The following is a 19,039-nucleotide window of genomic DNA, read 5'->3' as shown; positions in this document are numbered from 1 at the left end:
CTCATCCTCTTCCCACTCCGGACCAGGATGTCCCACCCTATCCTCTCTATTGCTCGGCCTTGTGGCTGGTTGTTTTAATTGACAACATAGAGAACAAATGGTGGCATGTTTACACAAATTTGAGACAGGTGATGCTTAGAATAAGCAGCACAATGCAGTGTCAGGATTGAAACCAGATAGTGGGGAAAGAAGTCAGCATTTGAATGAACAAGGGTAAATTGTATACATTCCACAAGAACATTATACCAACATATTTGCTTAGAATTTAACCTCAGTCTTCTGTGGGAGTAGCCACAGAAATGCTGAGCCATATCTCCTCTTTTGTTTATAGCTTAGGTGTCAGGATGTTTTTGTGCGTATGTGTATCTGTGTGTGTGGTGCATTCTTGCCATAGTATATCTGTGGAGGTCTTGCTCCTAACCATCCATCTTGACGTCAGGATCTCTCAGTAACTTTTCTGCTTCAACTGGCAGACTCTGTGAGCTCCTGGGGATTCTTCTTTCCGTCCTTCCCATCTCACTAGAGAACATGGGGTTATAGACAGGCACTACCGTGCCAACCTTTATATGGGTTCTGGGGACTTAAATTTAGGTGCTATGGGGCAAGGCAAGCACTTTATCCACTGAACCTAGCCAACAACTTATTGCTGAGTGTATAGGTGACAGATCTGTTAGGGAAAGAATTAATCTATAGTTTCAGTATTCACAAGTAAATAGTAGGCTGATGATTACCTGAATTCGATTCCTAGAACTCATGATGGAAGGAAAGATCTGATTCCTGGAGATTGTCCTCTGTTCTTCACACTGAAGCCATGTCATGGGTGTACACACACACACACACACACACACACGTTTAAAAACAAAAAATAACTAAAACTCACGGGGGCTGGTCAGAGAGTTTAACAATTAAGGGTGATTGTCATCAAACTTGATAACCTGAATTCAGTTCCTGGGACCAGCATATTATCCCTCTTTCCCCAATAGGTAAACAGTTGTAATTTGAAAACAAAAGTAAACATTAATAGTTTTGGATACACACATGCATATTCTTTTAAAATGTGCTGGGTGTAGTCTCTGTAACTTTCCTTATAATCCTTATAATGCCTGCTTTTACTCAGTTGCTTTTACTAGGCTGGTGTCTTTACTAGACATTGTCATTGTATTCCTTATCCTTAATATAGTCAGGTAATCTGGTTTATGTGTTACCAGATAATGTTATCTGAATCCATTAGATTTTAATATTGGGCCAAAGGAAATATTTTATTATACATTTCCTTTAGAAAACTTAACCTTAAATATTTCTGTACATGAATGTTATTCTCTAGAAGTTGGTCCTACTGGGAAAGAGGTAAGAGACTAGAAGGGCTTGGGAGAGGGATGTCCTGCCCCTCAGTTAGTAATAATGTTCCTTCTAATGGAGGAATGGCTTTCACCTTTTTTCAGAAAGTTTGGAGTTTTAAAAAGTCAGTCAAGATGTTCTTGTCTTTCAAAATAGATACCTTTTATTGGAAATCAGAAAAAGTTCAAAATAAAATAGAAGTCCCGTAAGCCTTGAAGATTTGGTATCTTAAAAATTGTTTGCTTGCCAGGTGCAGGCCTGTAATCCCAGCACTCAGGGAGGTAGAGGCAGGTGGATCGCTGTGAGTTCAAGGCCAGCCTGGTCTACAAAGTGAGTCCAGGACAGTCACGGCTACCCAGAGAAACCCTGTCTTGAAAAAGAAAACAAAACAAAACAAAAGTTTTCTCATCAGCAACATATAAAGGTCATAATCTTTTACATTAGGAACCACTTAGAGTATTTGTATTTTCTTTTTATTAGTGATTAGGTAGGGCTTTCATGAGTTTTAAATTTATTTGAAAATATTTTGACAAGATAGACTAATCGCAAACGCTACGTTTAATTTTGTTGGAACAAGGTTTTATATTTAACCTAGGCTGGCTTAAAACTCATCTTTTTGTGTTGGCCTCTGAACTGAAGTGGGAAAAATAGGTGTAGGGTATTTTCTACAACCAGTAATTTTTCTCTGAGAACTATTGTTTATGTTTCTTGTGCATTAGTTTACTTTTTCTATGTATGGTATTTGTATGTAGTTAAGAACATGAATGTAGTTCAGAAAAAGTTTAATATTTTTAGATTAAAAATGTTTTACTAGGCTATTCTTTTATTTTAAAGGTTTTTGAAAGGTTTTTAGTTCTAAAATAGTGGATTGATCCTGATTTAAGACTTATAATGTCTATATTGTAATACAAACATGAATATTTTATTATTTCATCAATATAAAGTTTTTATATAATCTTTGATTCATTCAGTTGCTATTGTATTCAGAAGTTATTAAGCTATTATCTTTATAAAGAAACTTGATTTCTCATTCTCACATGAGAAAATATTTTAATTTTAGTATGTTCAGTATTTTAATTTATCAGTACATCAATAAAAATTTATTGCAAAAAGATTTATAATGCCACATGTATATTAAGGGTTAAAAGTTTTTAGTTGTGAGATTATAGATTGATCCTGATTTAAAAGACTTATAATACCTTATGTATATAAGGGTTAAATCTTCACTTTAATACAAGGTAAGGCATTAGGTAACACACATCTCATAAATTGTCAACTTAGATAAGATCAGGAGCAGTTCAAGGCCTGACTGTCATTGCAGCCCTCTAGAGCTTGTCCTTTATTCAGCACTTGCAGGATGAGCTGCGTGTTCTGCCTAGTGTCTGAGCAAGGCTGCTTTCTTGCTGCTGGGACCTGCTTCTGTTCCCTTTGTCAGTTAAACTATTTAAGCCTTCCCTGATCTCTCATCCATTCAGTCTTGTGTTCTACTGTTAAAATCTTGCTTTCTTCTTGAGAACTTCTGAGATTCTTTTTTAAAAAAATAATTTTGTTTGATGTATATTGGTGTTTTGCCTTCCTTTATGTCTGTGTACTATGTATGTGTTTGGTGCTCACAGAGGCTTGAAGACAACAGTGGATCCCCTGGGACTAGATTTACAGATGGTTGTGAGCCACTGTGTGGGTGTTGGGAATTGAACCCAGGGTTTCTAGAAGAGCAGGCAGTGCTCTTAACCTTTGAGCCATCTCTTCAGCCCCTTTCCTCCATAGCCCAGAACCCAACAGGGACTGGTGTTTCTTAGGCATTTGATAATATTTTTGACTTGAACACTGTTGTTATATCGTAATATAGGTGCCATCTTTGTTTTAGATTTTACAAAGTTTCCATCTGTAAGCTTTATTAGCCCACTTAAGACTGTGGATACTCTTGGACTTGAGCAGCACTAGTGTCTTATAAACTGATTTGGTCATGTTGACTTAGTAGTTGTTTAGCTAGCTTTTGGGATGTCTTAGTTTTGATCAATTAATGGTCCTTACTTTTTTTTTTTTTTTTTTTTTTTAGTGCTGGGAATTAACTCAGACCTAACACATGCTAGACAGACACTCTTCTGCCAAGTTACAGTCTTCTTTTCTCTGTAAAATCTTTAGTATATTCATATAATCGAAGTTTGGGTTTATTGTTTTTGTGTGGTATGAGAGTGTGTGTGTGTGTGCGCGCGCGTACGCATGTGAGTGAGTCAGAGATTGATTTCTGGTGTTCTACTCTTGCTTTCCTCCTTATTTTATGAGACAGGTTCTCACTGAGCTTAAAGCTCAATTTTAGTTCAACTGGCTGGCTATTAAGCAACCAGGATTCCCCTTTCTCAGCCTTTATTTTCTCCAAGGATGGTGTTCCAGATTGATGCTGCTGTGACCAGCCTTTATGAGGGTGCTAGCAGTCTGATTCTCCTGTTTGTTGCTTAGCGAGCAACAGTGAGTTTACCCTAGTGAGTTGTCTTCTGTGCTCCTGATATATGTTTTAATGCTTGCTGTTTGGAACTGCTGTTATTGTTTGAGTATAGTATGGAGTCCTTCATGCCTGTGGTTGTGCAGGTGTATATTTGTGTACCCAGTGTGTTTGTGTGTATACTTAAATGTCGATGCCAGAAAGCAGCCTTAGTTGTTGCTCCTTAGGAGCCAGTCACATCATCTTTTGAAATTGGTTTATTCATTTGTGCCTCAGTGTATACATGTACACAAATATGTATCACACATGGAAGTTAGAGGGCATCTTACAGGAATTGGTTCTCTTCTACTGTCAGTTTTGGGGATCACAGTTGGGTCCTAGGGCTTTGTAGCAATTGACTTTAGAAGCTGAGCCATTTTGTTAGCCCAGTTTAAAATTTTTTTTTTTTTTTAATTTTTTAAAGACAAGGTCTCTCATAAGCCTGAGCTCAATGATTAGGTTAGATTGGCTGGCCAGTAAGCCTCAGGGATCCCTTTGCCTCTGCCTCCTCAGCACTGGGGTTACCAATGTACACCACGAATGCCTGGCTTTTAAAATGTGGATTCTAAGGTTTGAAGTGAGGTCCTACTGCTTCTAGGGCATTTTACTGACAGAACCATCTTTTTTACCCTTGACTCTTAACAAATTTTAGCTGATTTAAAGGTATAAATGAAAAGTTAAAAATAACAGTATGAGACTGGGAGTGAGCACCTGCCTATCATGGGGCATGCCTTTTGGGCTTTGCTGAGCATCACTCCACCCTCTGAAGATTCCATTGGTAAAGTAACTTAATTCGCCTGATTTAATTGTTGTCTTTGAGGCTTACTGTCTCCATCTGCTAAGTTAGGAGGCCTCGTCTGGGAAGCTTCTAGCCTTCATATAATCTAATCTAGGCCTGTCTCGTTGAGTGCTGGGACTAAAGACGTGTACTACCATGTCTGGACCTAAGCTTTTTCTCTACATAGGAACTTGTCCTATGCAAGGCTGGCCTTGAACTCAGAGATCTGCTTACATTTGTCTTTTGGAATTAAAGGGTGTCTGTATTCCAGTCAGATCACGCAGATCTAGAAGGTCTTTGGACATGATCTCTTGTCAGAGTAGGCATTTTCTGTATCCCAGGGTATCCTCCATTTTGCTATGAAGCTGAGTATTACCTTGAACTTCTGATCTTCTGTCTACATCTCCAGTTCTGGGAATTGCAGGCATGTCCCATTACACCCTGTTTATGAGGCCCCAAGGATAGGAACTAGGGCATTTTTTTCATGTTAGGCACCGCAGATTTATAGTGTACCCCCTGAGAAAGCTAGGAATGAAATTGAGTTAAGTAAAGGTTGTGAGTTGCAGGTATCTAACCTACGGCCTTTCTCTACCTGTAATCTCTAGCACAGTATGTATGCTAAGACATTGCATTTGTCTCCTGTGCTTACCCATCACCCAGGTTGGTTCTTAAGACAGCCTGTGTAGCTTAAACTGGCCTCTAACTCACTGTTAGCTGAGGCTGGCTTTGACCTTTTGAACCTTCCACCGCTATCTCCCTGGGAGGCTGTAAGAGAGTGCCCAATTTCTTGGAACTGGAGTTACAGGCAGTTGTGAGCTGGCGTTTGTGGGTGCTGGGAATCAAACTTGGATCCTTTGCAAGAGTTGTGCTCCTGATTGCTGTGCCGTCCCTCTAGCTTTGCAGATTGGGTCTCTGGAATTTTTACTTATTTTGGAGATAGGATCTGGCTGGAGTGCAGACTAACTACCCTTGAATACGTCTCCTCCTTTGCCTTTGCAGTGCACATGCATTACCAGCTTAGAAATTTGTTGTAATTAGATTTGAGTTAAGAGAATTCAGACTGTTGAAAGGATGTAAGAAGACTAAGAGTTAGCAGTAGTTGATAGGAAAGTGACTAAGTGAAGGAATGAGAGGTGGGAGGAGTTTGGCGTGATTGGCTTTTTCAGTGTGATTGGCCAGTAAAATTTCAAAACAGTGGTGCCTTTATCATTTGCTACCTGCTTTGACAAAGGTAGGCTAATTCAGTTGGTTTAGAATGATGCACAAAGTAATAATATAGAAAAAACAATCAAGTTTGTAATTTCAGCTGTGGTGGGTGGGTCCTTTCTCCTACACTCTTTCCCAGGCCATTTAGAAATTTGTCCTCATTTCTTGTGTGCCCTTTTTGCACTTTTAAGTGAACAGAGTTCTATCTACAGGGACATAGTAGAGACAGCACTTCACAGTTAAATTAGTCATATTCTGGGTAAAATTAGAATTAGGAAAGGGGAAATAGAAAAGTTTGGGTCAAAAATGCCCAGATAGTACTAGTCATGGTGGAAAAAGGAAGAACTGTCTTACCCCCTTTTCCCCCCATACAGCAATTGGGTTTCTCTGTACAACTTTTCTGTCTGACCTGGAACTCACAGAAATCCACCTGCGTCTGCCTCCCAAGCACTGGGATTAAAAGTGTGTGCCACTATGCTTGGCTTGAAGAACTGATTTTAAGAGAAGCAATCTAGAGAGGCAGAGGATCTTGGCAAACCAGAGTCCAGAGTCAGTGTCAAATTCCAAGTTTTACACATTCAGAGCTGTTTCCTAAAGGTTGGGGAGGCTTGTGAGGATTTGAGTTGAAAACATTTGGCTAGGTAGGATTTGAAGTGATGCCCTTGGGTGTGGTGGTGCATGCAGACAAATCTCTATGATTTGAGGCCAGCCTGATCTACAGAGGAAGTTCCTCAGGGCAGCCAAAGCTACACAGTGAGATCCTGCCTCTGCATCCCCTACCTCCTCTCCCAAAAAAAGGTGGGAAGACTATTCTCATTTCAGCACCTAGGTATAGCTTTAGAAAAGACTTCAGAGATAAGGCATAATTTTCATTTGAGCTAATTTATAATTCAGAGCAACTGTGTAAGACAGCCCCTCCAGAACATACACAATCATTAAACGCTCTGTGTTAAATTGATGGGAAGGAGCAATCTAGTGTCTAGTATCTGGAACTCAGGATTGAGGACAGTGCTTAGAGCTTAAGTTAGAGTTGTTCCTTTAATTCATAAAGGAAAGTGAGTGGAGAACTGCTCCGTTTGGTTTGTTGAGAATTAAATTGTTTGGATTGTTTTTAGAGTTTTCCAGAAGTGTTTATGCCAGGAAATAATTCTAGGGGACCATTTTATAATTGGGTTATAGTTTTAGGGTTCAAGTTCTGGGGCATTTGGTGTTTGTGAGATTTCCAGTACCTAAAGGTTTATAGTCAATATAATCAGGTGACTCTGTGCTCATCCATTTGCTTCCTAGATGCTCCTTGTGTCTGGGTCTTCTCTCACAGTTTAAAACTGCTGTCAGAGAGCCAGATGCAGTGGCTCACACCTGTAATCCCAACACTTGGGGAAGCAGAGGCAGGAGATCACTGTGAGTATGAGGCCAGCCTGCTCTACAGAACGAGTCCAGGACAGCCAAGGCTACACAGAGAAACCCTGTCCAAAAAAAAAAAAAAGAAAAGAAAAGAAAAAAAGACCACATTCAGGAGTTGAGTTTGTACCCAGCCCCAGGGGTTCTGCCTGCACCTTCTGTGTTAATAGCAGCAGTGGGGTTTGGTACTTTCATAGCCTCCAGTAGTAATATTGATGGCCTTGTAGTGAGTTAAAAAGGAAAATACATAAATTGTTAAGTGATTTTTTTTTTAGTATTTTCATAAATATCAAATAATTTCATTTTTAGTTGTAATCTACTTGCTTTATAAATCCTGTTTAGTTCAAATCCTGACTTGCTTTAGAAATTTAGATCTACTTTGAATTAGTTAGAAATTCCCTCAAAGAAAGCATTTGGCTAGCTAGAGTTTGAAATAGTGACTTAAAAAGCTTTAAGATAAAAAAAAAAAGCACACCTTTATTTAATCCCAGTGCTTGGGAGGTAGAGGCAGGTAGAGCTCTGTGAATTTGAGGCAAGCCTGGTCTACAGAGTGAGCTCCAGGATAGCCAGAGATGCACAGTGAAAATACAGAAAACAACAAAGAACAAACAGTAACAACAAAAAGATTAAAAATGCATTTATTTTCTGTTCATTAGTGTTTTGCTGCACATATATGTGTTCCTGGTACCTGTAGAGGCCAGAGGAGGGTATCAGATCCCCTGACACAGTAGTTACAGACAATTGTGAGCTGCCACATGGATGCTGGGAACTGTACATGTCCTATGCAAGAACAGAAAGTGTTCTTAACCACTGAGCCATTTCCTCAGCCCCTAGATGTTTTGGATTACAAGAAACTTAACCGTCGATGCAGTCCATGTAGCTCTGTTCGGTGACCTGGTGGTTTCACACACTGTACTGAACAGATACGACAGTGATGTAACAGGGCTGATGGATCTGCAGAATATTTGTTTCGCCAGTTTCTTAGTTTCACCTAATTAATTTGGGATATGCTGTGAGTTTAATTGAATCTAGTGCACATATCCATTGTGAAGCTAGTAACCATAGGCATTATTTAAAAGAAAACATGCTAGCTGGATGTGTTGCACACATTTGAAATCTTGGTACACATGAAGTAGAGTTTGGGTACAGCCTGGACTACATGGTTGGTTCTTTTCTCAAAAAACAAGTGAACAAGAAAAATGGTACTTTTTGTTGTTGTTGTTTGTTTTTTCGAGACAGGGTTTTTCTGTTGCCTTAGTTGTCCTGGACTTGCTTTGTAGACCATGCTGGCCTTGAACTCACTGAGATTCTCCTACTTCTGCCTCCCTAAGCGCTAAAGGCGTGTGCCACCGTGCCTGGCTTCAGACTTTATTTTTAAAAAGAGGTTTTTTAAATGGGAATAGCAGCCTGCCTGTAATTGTAGCCGCAGAAATCAGGGACAAGGAAGGGGAGTCCCCAGATGAGCCTGGCTAGGGAGACAGATGCTGGTGAGCTCTGGCTTTGATTGAGAGCCCCTGCCTCCTTAAATACTGTGGGAAAGACATCAAGGATGATTCATAAAACCAACTTTGGGCCTGTACATGCATGGCACCCATGCACCCTGACACATGCAAACATGCAGGCTCAAGTACATACTTGACAGGAAAATGGAAAAAGTAAAACAAAACTCTTAATTTAGGGAGTTTTAAGAGGTTTTAATTATACAGTGTATTATTTTCATGCACCTGTTTAAAGGAAAAGGGGCTAGAGAGGTGACTCAGTTGAGGTTTGATCTGCTAGAATCATCACCCAAAACCTGGGTACAGAGGCAGAATCAGAATGATCCCTAAGCCTTGCTGGTCAGCTAGCTAATCTAACCAAATTGGGCAGCTAGTCTAATTAACTTGGCCAGCTCCAGCTTCAGTGAGACCTTGCCTCAAAAAGATGAGGACTATACCTGATAGCCCCTCTGATCTTCACATACACACATGTAGAGACATAGTGGGCTCCCACCTCCTCTCCTTTTCCCAGCTGTGCAGTAGTAGCCGTGTCACTCAAAATGATGATGAAGCAGTTTCATTTCTATATCTTTACTGAGACAGAGTCTCACTCTTGCAATCCAGTTTGACCTTGAACTAAGATCTCCTGTTTTAGCCCCCCAAGTGTTGGGATTATAGGTGTACTGGGATTACAATGGTCTGGAATCACAGGTGTGTGCACGCTTGGTTCCACTATTATCAATTTAAAATTCAGTGATTTGGTACTGTGACAACTTTAGAAACAATATGAGCAGTTTAGTTTTTAATTTTTTTGGGCATATTTGGTATTCCTTTAATCTGTATGCTGTGTACATTTGTGTGTTCTATGTGTATGTGTGTGCCTATGAGCATGAAGGCCAAAGGAGGATATTTGGCGTCTTCCTTAGTTATTTCTTCTTCTTCTTCTTTCTTCTTTTTTTTATATAATTTTTATTTTTTTTTTATATTAATCACAGTTATTTACTCTGTATCCCAGCCGTAGCCCCCTCCCTTGTTCTCTCCCAATCCCACCCTCCCTCCCTCATCTCCTCCCTGCTCCTTTCCAAGTCCACTGCTAGGGGAGGACCTCCTCCCCTTCTATCTGACCCTAGCTTATCAGGTATCTTCAGGACTGGCTGCAGTGTCCTCCTCTGTGGCCTAGCAAGGCTGCGCTTCCCTTTGCGGGGGATGGGGGCAAAGAGCCAGCCATTGAGTTCATTTCAGGAATAGTTCCTGTTCCTCTTACTAGGGAACCCACTTGGATACTGGGCTACCATGGGCTACATCCGAGCAGGGGTTCTAGGTTATATCCATACATGGTCCTTGGTTGAGTTCTTCCTTCTTCTTCCTTCTTCATTATCATCATCAGTAGCATTTTTTTTTTTTTGAGACAGGGTCTTACCCTGGAGCTCACTGGTTTGGATTCACTGGCTTGGATTCACTGGCTGTCCATCAAGTCCCAGGGATCTTGCTGTCTTAGCACTTTTATAACATGTCATTTAGCAAAATAATAGTAGTGGCTTCCCTAGAGCTTGTGACATTCTGAGCCATGGGCTTCTGAGTAAGTTCATAGTATTAGGGTTGTTTTCCCTTTTTTGGATTAAGCTTCTAGTCAGAAAGTAGCGGGTTCCCTCCATTGCTTTCATGCACTATTGTGCCAGTGAGCACATTATGCTTAGCAGGTTGCTAGTACAGCATTGATGCTGTATGATACCATTGATGGTTTTTCTCCTCCTTTGGCACTATAAAAACTACCTGTATCAGGAAGGGAAATTTCAGGTCAGTTCCACCTTGTTTTCTTTATGTCCCAAAACCAAAGGGTGCTGTGATTTAGTAACAGCGCTTTACTGTATTGTCCTGGTAGGTAACCAAGAACAGTGAAGGCAGCCTTTGCTATTCTGGGGACTTGAGGGCCTTCTTGACCACTGACATTTTTCATTTAATAAACCCTGTCTTCCGAGGGTAGCACTGTCTACTCACTCAGGGTGTCTGTTCAAAACCCCTACTCATTTGTTTGTTTGTTTGTTTTTTAAGTTAGCTTTTGTATTTTTAAATTAGCTTTCAAAGTAATGGGTTTTTATAAGTATTTTTTGTACATCCTTTGTTTTGGTTGTTCCTCTACTCCCACCTTTATCCCCATTAAACTTATTATTGCTTGAATTCTTCTTCCTCCTCTTCTTGGAGACAGTTTTTTCTTTACATAGCCCTGGTTGTTCTGGAACTCACTATGTAGACCAGGATGGCCTAGAGCTCTCAAGAGATCCACCTGCTTCTGCTTCCCGAGTGCTGGGATTAAAGGAATGCACCATTAATGCCTGGCAACATTTTGTTGTTGTTGTTGTTGTTATTATTATTATTATGAGGGTTTGTGTTGTTTGTTTTTCCCCTTTCTGTCACTGAACTTAGTTGATAGCCTTGCCACAGTATCACAAGTATCTGGGGCTCCAGTTACTGAGCCTGGTCATTCTTTAACCCTTGTTAGATACTTTGGCTGCTGTGTGACAATTTCGATTTTGCAGTTTCAAATACGAGCAGCGGACCAAAATAACCTTCTTTAGCTTGTTTTGTTTTCTCTCTTTACTTTCTACCTCTTTCTTCATCCTTGACTGGCCCCCTTCTTTCTTTACTTTTATCTCTTCCTCCAACTTCTTTTCTTTTTTTCTTTTTTACTTTTCTCTCCTTTCTATTTCCTATAAAGCACTTGTTTTTATTTCTCCAATAATTAAATACTTCACTACTGTTCCATTGTTGTTTTGCTTCCTTTGTATTTTATTAAAATCTATTTGAAGACCTTTTTAGTGGTTGTTAAGACCAAAATTGGGCCATGTTGGGGTAGTAGATACAGTTGCATCCCAGTCAGTGGCAGTTGCAGTATGCATCTATTAAAGATGTATTTTAATTTTAAAGAAAATAAAAATGGAAAAGATGACTGGGGCTGTAGTTCATTGGTAGAGTGTTCCTTGGTTCATTGGTGTAGTTCATTGCTTACCTAGCATGCATAGGGGCCTGGGTTCAATCCCCAATACCACATGGTGATTGGTGGTGGAGCTATTGTAAGAGAATGATAGGAACTGAAATGTAAATGTTACTACCATTTATTTACTCCTTCTGATTTAAGGCTTAAGCAGAACAACCTTAATTTGGTTCCAGGATCCTGCATAGTCTGTTTCTAACTGTCTCACACACTTCATCATACTCTAAGCTTCCGTTTCCGGGTAAATGCAACAAGAAATTGAAAGGGAGGGATAGATTTACTCTTTTCACTTGGCCAGCTGCATTGCCATAAATTGTCATTCAACAATCTCATTCTTAGGAGATTATAAGCAGATCATTGCATCGTCTAGCTGTATGTTCTGATCTGGTATTCATCACTTTTTCGTGACATTGTTTGATAAAAATATGTTTTTATTTAATAGATTTCTCCACATATAAAAATCTTCTTAAAAATACGGAGAAGAATGGCAGCAGAAACACAGACACTAAACTTTGGGCCTGAATGGTGAGTTTTCAGTTTCGTCCTGTTGGGTATTGGATGGCGTAGTCACTAGCGTGACACATACATAGTCACTAGCGTGACACATACAGGTGCCGGGTGGCATATAAATGTGCGTATTCTGAGCCTTGATTTCCTGTGTGTAGCTAAAAGTATGACCAGCTTATAGTAGCTGGAATTTGTCAAAGGACTACTTCTCCAACTGAATTTTTCATTGGTAAGGTGTCAGTAATGAAATTAAAACTCTTCTCTAATTTTACCACCCTAGAACATTGTTTATTTTTGAGCCTTTGTGTATGTGCCTAAACAGTTTTACATAACTATAATAGTAATATTTAATGTTATTTTGCTGCAATGTTTTATGCTATTGATATACTTATTTAAAATAGTTTTAAATGGAAGCATTTGAAATTTTTTTTATTGATGGGCTAGGCAGGTGGTCCAGAATTAATACTGGCTATTAGCAGTAGCCCATCTAGAGCTGAGTTAGCGTTTGCCATAATAACAATTAATTGACCTTTGAGTCTCTTACAGATATGTTTGGACCCCGAATATGGAATTCTCATGGAATTTTGAGATCCATCACATTATAGTGTGGCTTTCCCCCCCTCCTCTTCTTTTCCCCCAAAAGTTGGTGATTGAAGATCCTCTCTTCAGTGGCGTGAATAATGATAGTTAATTTTTTATTTATACTTGGAACAAACTCCTTTGGTAATGTCAAAGGCAGTACCTAAAGCAGGAATTGGAGTAGTGTCAGCCTTCTTTATGTTGAGGTGGTGGTTTGTAAGACTTCTATAGCAGTTCTTTGATTAAGGAGTCTTATGAACTTACCCGCACATTTCTTTTGGTATGTAATTGCTAGATGTTCTTAACCTTCAGAGTTAGCATTTAGAAACTGAAGGTAAAAGCATTTGAAGTTCTGATAATTGATACACTGCCTGTAGTTTGAGTTTATTTTGAAAATGTTGATCTAAACAATGCTACACCTGTTTCAGTTATTTTTTATTTTAAAAATTTTATTACTAAATCACTGTTTCTAGAAAAATCAGAAATTATAACTAAGCAAGGAAAAGATATTACCTTAATTTAATTCTTAGTACCCACTGTAAATATCTTGGTGTATCATTCCAAGTGGTTTTATGTATCTTATTTGTGTATATGTATATTTTATTTTTACAAAATCGGATCATGCTGTGCATTCTATCTTGTAACCTTTAAAAATAAGTAAAAAAAAACTTTTTAAATAAATGTTTTTTGGTTCTATTGAATAGTTTCATTGTATGGATGTTCTATCATTTAACTAATTCTTCAGCTGTAGCATATCGAGGCTATTTTCAGCTGTTAGTATTATAAAAACATTTAACATCTTATAGCTAAGTCTTTATTCATATCTTAATTTTTTTAACTAGGTGGATTTAAATTCATGTAGTTCACTTTGTAAACCATTGTGTGTGCAGCTGTTCTGACATTATTGATTACTTTTCTTTTGTATTTATACATCCTCATGTTTTTCTTTGTAAAATCATGATTAAAATCATTAAGTAATTTAAAGAGGTTTTTTTTCTTAAAGCACTTGCTAGTAATACGTAGTGAAAAAGCAACACCAGAAAATGTAGCCAAAACCAACGAATTAAAAACAAAACAAAACCAACACTGGTGATATTCTTGAGTTTGTTTAACTTCTTACATCACTGGTTGGCACAGGGAATCTCTTCGGAGTGTAAGTAAAGTGTTTGTAAATAAAATTTTGTTGGAAGACAGCATCTTCCTTTGTTTCCCTGTTCCCTTGATGCTTTTACACTACTCTGGCAGGGATGAGTAGTTCTGTCAGAGGCTGCCTGGTTTCAGAGCTTGTGCATTTTCTCCTTGACCCTTTGCAGAATACTCTGCGTGTTACCAAACATTTCCCGGTACCACTTTACCACTAGCTCCGTCTGTCAGCAGTGCCTTACATGTCCTCTTTAGTGGTACCCTGAAGTACTAGCTATTGTTTAATTTGACTGAGATAACTTTAGCAGAAGTCATCAATCCCGTCCTTAAACAGAAACTTTTAGTTGTTACCTAGGCTACTCTTGTAAGCATTGGTACTTAGGAGTCCTTACCGAGTCACCAGAAGTGTAGATAAACCAAGTTGTCGAGAGCTACGCAGGCTTATTTGTACTATCCATCAGTTCTTTTCAGCCAGGATCATTTATGCGGTCCTTAAACAATAGTAATCCTGGGCTAGAAGGCTGCCATGAGATTGGAGAGTGCTGGTATATGTATGTAACATGAATATGTAACATGTTAATTATGAATCTTGGTGTGAGGAACTGTGTTCAGAATAGATGAGAATCAAGGAATAGAGTGAGTGATTATTTTGAGTCATTTTGTAACTCTGAACCATATAGAAATATTTAATGACATTCTTTATATTGAAGTCATTATTCTTGTAATGAATAATGGAAAAAACACTATTTAAGAAGAAATACATAAAATGAAGTTAAAAAAAAAAGCCTTTTATACTATTTAAAAAAAACTACTTATAATTGAAAAATTTCTTCTCCCATTCCTCCTTCTAGTCCTTGTCTGGGTTGACAGGAGAACATTGAAAATTGTGGGGAAGGACCATACCTGTATTGTCTTACTAAAGCCAACAGAATCATTAGGTTGTGGATTGTTTATTTAGGATAAGGAAGCACATAACAGACTACCAGAATAATGTAAAAGAATATGACAGATTTAATGAAGTCATTTCTAGGTATAAAACAATACTCAAGTTTTAAGTGCCTTTCTCCAATACGTTAGGCTTTTTGACTGTACAGCTTGTCCCTTCTCCCTCTTCCTCCGTCCTCTAGTGTTCTACATCAGAATGTGATATGCTCATAACGCAGCCTGTCGCTCTCTCTAGACTGTGAGCTCCATTGTGAGCAGGCATTGTCTGGACTGTTGTATAGCGTGTTAATGCTGTAGCTCCAGTGCCCAGCTCATAGGCACTCAATAAATGTTTGTTAAAGGAATGCGTGACTTGCTGGAAAGTTGTTGTTTTCAATGTTTTGTTATTGTAAATGATACATGTATACTTCTGAATGATTTTGTTTATATTCTGATCATTTTTCTTGGATCAATTCCTTTCAAATAGAACTATTAAATCATGAGTTGAATTTTTAATTTAAGGTTTGGATAACACTTCACAGATTAACCACCAGAAGGGTAGTGTGAACCTAATTCACTTCCTCTATGTGTTTATGTTATCTTTGACAAAACTCTTTTTGTTGTTTTTTATTTATTTGAGACAGGGTTTCTCTGTGTAGCCCTGGCTTTCATGGAATTTGCTCTGTAAACCAGGGTGGCCTGAATGCTGAGATCCTCCTGCCTCTGCCTCTTGAGTGCTTAAAGATACTGTCTTCATAAATTGTGTTAAAAGTAACTGTCTTCATAAATTGTTTTGGTGTTAAATACTTTTGATTCGGATTACATCTTCTAGAAATTTTCGTTGTTGGTTTTAGTAACAGGAAAATCTGGAAGAAACAGTAGTTGGGAAGAAAATAGAAAAGGTCTAAATTATCCACACTCCTTACCACTCAGAGTCTTTGCTAACTTGTGGGTTTATGCCCTACTATATTTTCTTTGCAAATGTCTATAAAAAAATTTACTTGAGAAAAATTTAAGGGTCAGAAATCTACTCAGATAATTTCAGATGACTTTATTTTAGGGAGAATAATTATAGACCTCTTGCTTTGCGGGGAAGATACACAAGAAGCCCCAGTGGGGTTTCCTTTCTCTCATTTCCCTGCTCTCAAAGAAGTCTCAGGTCTTTGCTTACCAAAGGGGGAGGGAGCAGCTACCCTTGCTCTCACCCCCTAGTGCCCCCAGCGCTTTGTTTACCTCTGTGGAAATAACATTCTGAGGTATGTCTCTTTTCCCAGTGTGATCGTCTTAGGAAAGAACTAATCCCACTATTAAAGACACTGTTATTTCTCAATTTTGGCCAGTCTTTAAGTTAGTGCACCAGAGTTATTAGTAAAGGCTCCATGAAGTTTTGTTGATGAAGGCTTTCATGCTTTATTGGCAAAGGTGGGCAGAGGTGAGAGAATGTAAACCCGAAGCTGCTAGAGTACTGACAGTGCTCTGTGAGAAATACAAGTCTGTCAGGTGGAGCTCTCGGAAGGGGGTACGAGGGATGGTGAATGAGCTGCTAGTCCAAGGAGCTGTGTTTTAGAGGAGAACATTAAGATTTATTTAAAAAAATAAAACCCAATTGTGGAGTACCTCCTATGGTCTGGCTAACCCTCTCCCCATACACCCCCAGTGCACTGCTTTGTGTTACAGTCTGCTGTGTTTCTCTGTATTTGCCAGTTAACATTTGTTGTCCCTAGCGTCTCCTCCTCCCCATCCCTGATAAAAGTTCAGAAAAAGTGTAAAGACGAGGATGCAGGAGGTGGCAGACTTAGGACACCAACCTCAAGACGTTGCCTTTAATGTGAAGTATGGGAGAGGTGAGCTTGGAGACACTTTCTCAGGTGACTTGTTGGAGTTTTGTTTGGCCATTATAACAAGGAAGAATCCGAGTTTTAGTTACATTAGCATTTGAAATGAGAATGTAGAAAATAGAATGAGAGCAGTTACATTGTTAAAGATGCTTACAAAAGTAAAAATTGTGAAAAAAATTGGAGATGGTGTGAGAGATTTTGGATTATGTAAGGAAGGCATTGTAAGTGGGTATAGAAGACGGGAGAAGGGAAAGTGTCAGCCCTGAGGATGGAGGTAATGAAGAGATGGGGATTAAAAAGCTGATGATGACTAAGGTGTTGGGAGAGGTCAGAGCATGGCTAGAAAGTCAAAAGCTTATACAGAAGTGATTTTTAATTCTCAGGCTGTGACATAGTTATGGACATTTCAGATTGCCTTATAAGTTGAAGTGGATTTGGAATGGTATTAGTTGCAAGTTGGGAGAATATTGTGGGATTTTTGGAGAGTCTTGCTTCTGACCCATTACTACATAGGACTGGATTCTTTTGTAGGCTGGAGATGTGAAGGCAACACATTTCTCTTGCTTTTTGCAGAGTTAAGGCACTTTGTAAGAACAGTGCAGCGGGGAGAGAAGCCAGGCTGGCTTGGGTTTTGAAGTTACAGAGAAGTAAGGAAGTGGAGGCGTTTCTAGAATGAAGATGCATAGCACAGAGCTACAAGTAAGGCGCTATACTAATAAGTAAGCCACTGATGGGTGTTTAGAGACTAGGGAAGAACGCGGGAGCTCAGGTTTCTAGAAGAGGGTTGGATGAAGAGGTAAAGGTCACTAGTGGGCTTTGGGAAGGGATAATGCCAACATGTGGTTCACGTTGCCCACTGTCTGGGCCAGGGGTAAGTACTTGGAATTGACTGTTGAGTCTGATCACAGTGGTAAACTCGATCACAGCTCGATAAACTATCTTTTTAAAATTGCTTCAGTCTCTTCACAAGGAGCTCTGATCACATTACTGTTAGTGGATTTGGTACCTCTAAGAGGTCTTTTTTTGGGCAGCCTTTGTTGTCAGGGTGGTAAATGAATTGGGAAACTTGATATGAGGAGCTGTTTCAGAATTTATTTAGGCTATTAGGTAATGAGGGAGTCTCTGGTAAGACACGATGATTCAAGCAGTCACCTAGATTTTCACATGAAATGGCTTAGGTATGCCCTCTGGTGTTAGAAACGATTGAGAAGCATATTGGCTTAGTATGATGTGGAAAATAATTCAAAACAATATCTAATATTTTGAAGTTAATGCCTGACAAATGAATTGGCTATTCAAAATAAAAATTGGACCCGCACTAATATAGCATAGTCATTTAATCATAAGTCAGGCTTGACTCTTAGTTCTTTGTGACTACTCAGATGCATTGGTCTCCAGCCTTACTTCCTTTTTCTTTTTCTTTTTTTGGTGCTGCGGATAGAACCTAAGGCCTTCTGTTTGTTTAGCCAATGCTCAGTCACTGAGCTTCACACTTCCTGTCTTTCATATTGAGGTTCTTACGAAGCTTAAGTTAGAGCAGACGACCTACCATGTACACATTTTCCCAGCTTCAGTTCTTAGAGGCAAACTGCCAACTTTTCCAGTTTGTTTTGTTTTTGTGTGTGCACATGTGCACATGTTCACACAGATGAGGAATACATGTGGAGGCCAGACGCCAACATTTAAAAGTCAGTCCTCTTTGTATTCCAGCTTCCTGTCTGTCTGTCTATCTGTCTGTCTGTCTATCTATCTATCTATCCATCTGTCTATCTGAGACAGGTTCTCTAATTGAACCTGGAATTTGGTTGAATAGATAGGCTGGCCAGTAGGATAGCTTCTCCACTCCCTCCATCCTTCTGTGTCTGACTCTCATGAGCTGGATTGCAGGCACATGCCACCACACCTGCTTTTTCAAAGCATGGCTGTGTGTGGATCTGAACTCAAAGCCCTGCGCTTGCTTTACCCACTGTGCTATGTGCCCAGCAGACAGAACCCACTTCTTGAGATTCTGTTGGGAAAAATTTCTTGCAGGTTTTTTCGTTGCGGTGCTCTTTTGTGGAGTATTTTTCTGTCTTTAGTATGTCTTTTGGTCATTGAACCACATCTCCATCAAGAATGATTTGAAAGTAGACAAAGACCACTTTAGCAGTGAGCACTCCTGGTACTTCCTTTGGAGAAGTGTGGGATTCTAGGGTCCGTGCCAGAAGTTATAGAAGATGACTCTGCAATACCTTGGCACAAGATAGAAAAGAAGCTGTTAAAAAGACTTCAAGTCTTGGCCAAAGGGCCCTGAAGGAGCTACTTGAAGACTTCCTTCCTTCCTTCCTTCCTTCCTTCCTTCCTTCCTTCCTTCCTTCCTTCCTTCCTTCCTTC

The 19,039-nt window shown here is 39.3% G+C and overlaps 1 protein-coding gene across 3 annotated transcripts in view; it reads left to right on the top strand.

Moving 5' to 3' along the window:
* The window catches only part of Gigyf2 (GRB10 interacting GYF protein 2), a 130,843-nt gene that overhangs the window by 18,178 nt on the left and 93,626 nt on the right, over positions 1-19,039 (top strand). For all 3 annotated transcript variants that reach the window (XM_055616280.1, XM_055616279.1, XM_055616278.1), the window contains exon 3: positions 12,118-12,200. In XM_055616280.1, the coding sequence (XP_055472255.1) occupies positions 12,160-12,200 (41 nt within the window). In that variant the 5' untranslated portion in view covers positions 12,118-12,159. The remainder of the gene's footprint in view (positions 1-12,117; positions 12,201-19,039) is intronic.

The sequence above is a fragment of the Psammomys obesus genome, unplaced genomic scaffold, assembly GCF_907164565.1.
Source record: "Psammomys obesus unplaced genomic scaffold, mPsaObe1.curated_primary_1811, whole genome shotgun sequence".
In the NCBI taxonomy this organism is placed as follows: Eukaryota; Metazoa; Chordata; class Mammalia; order Rodentia; family Muridae; genus Psammomys; species Psammomys obesus.
This window is presented reverse-complemented; position numbering and strand designations above follow the sequence as displayed.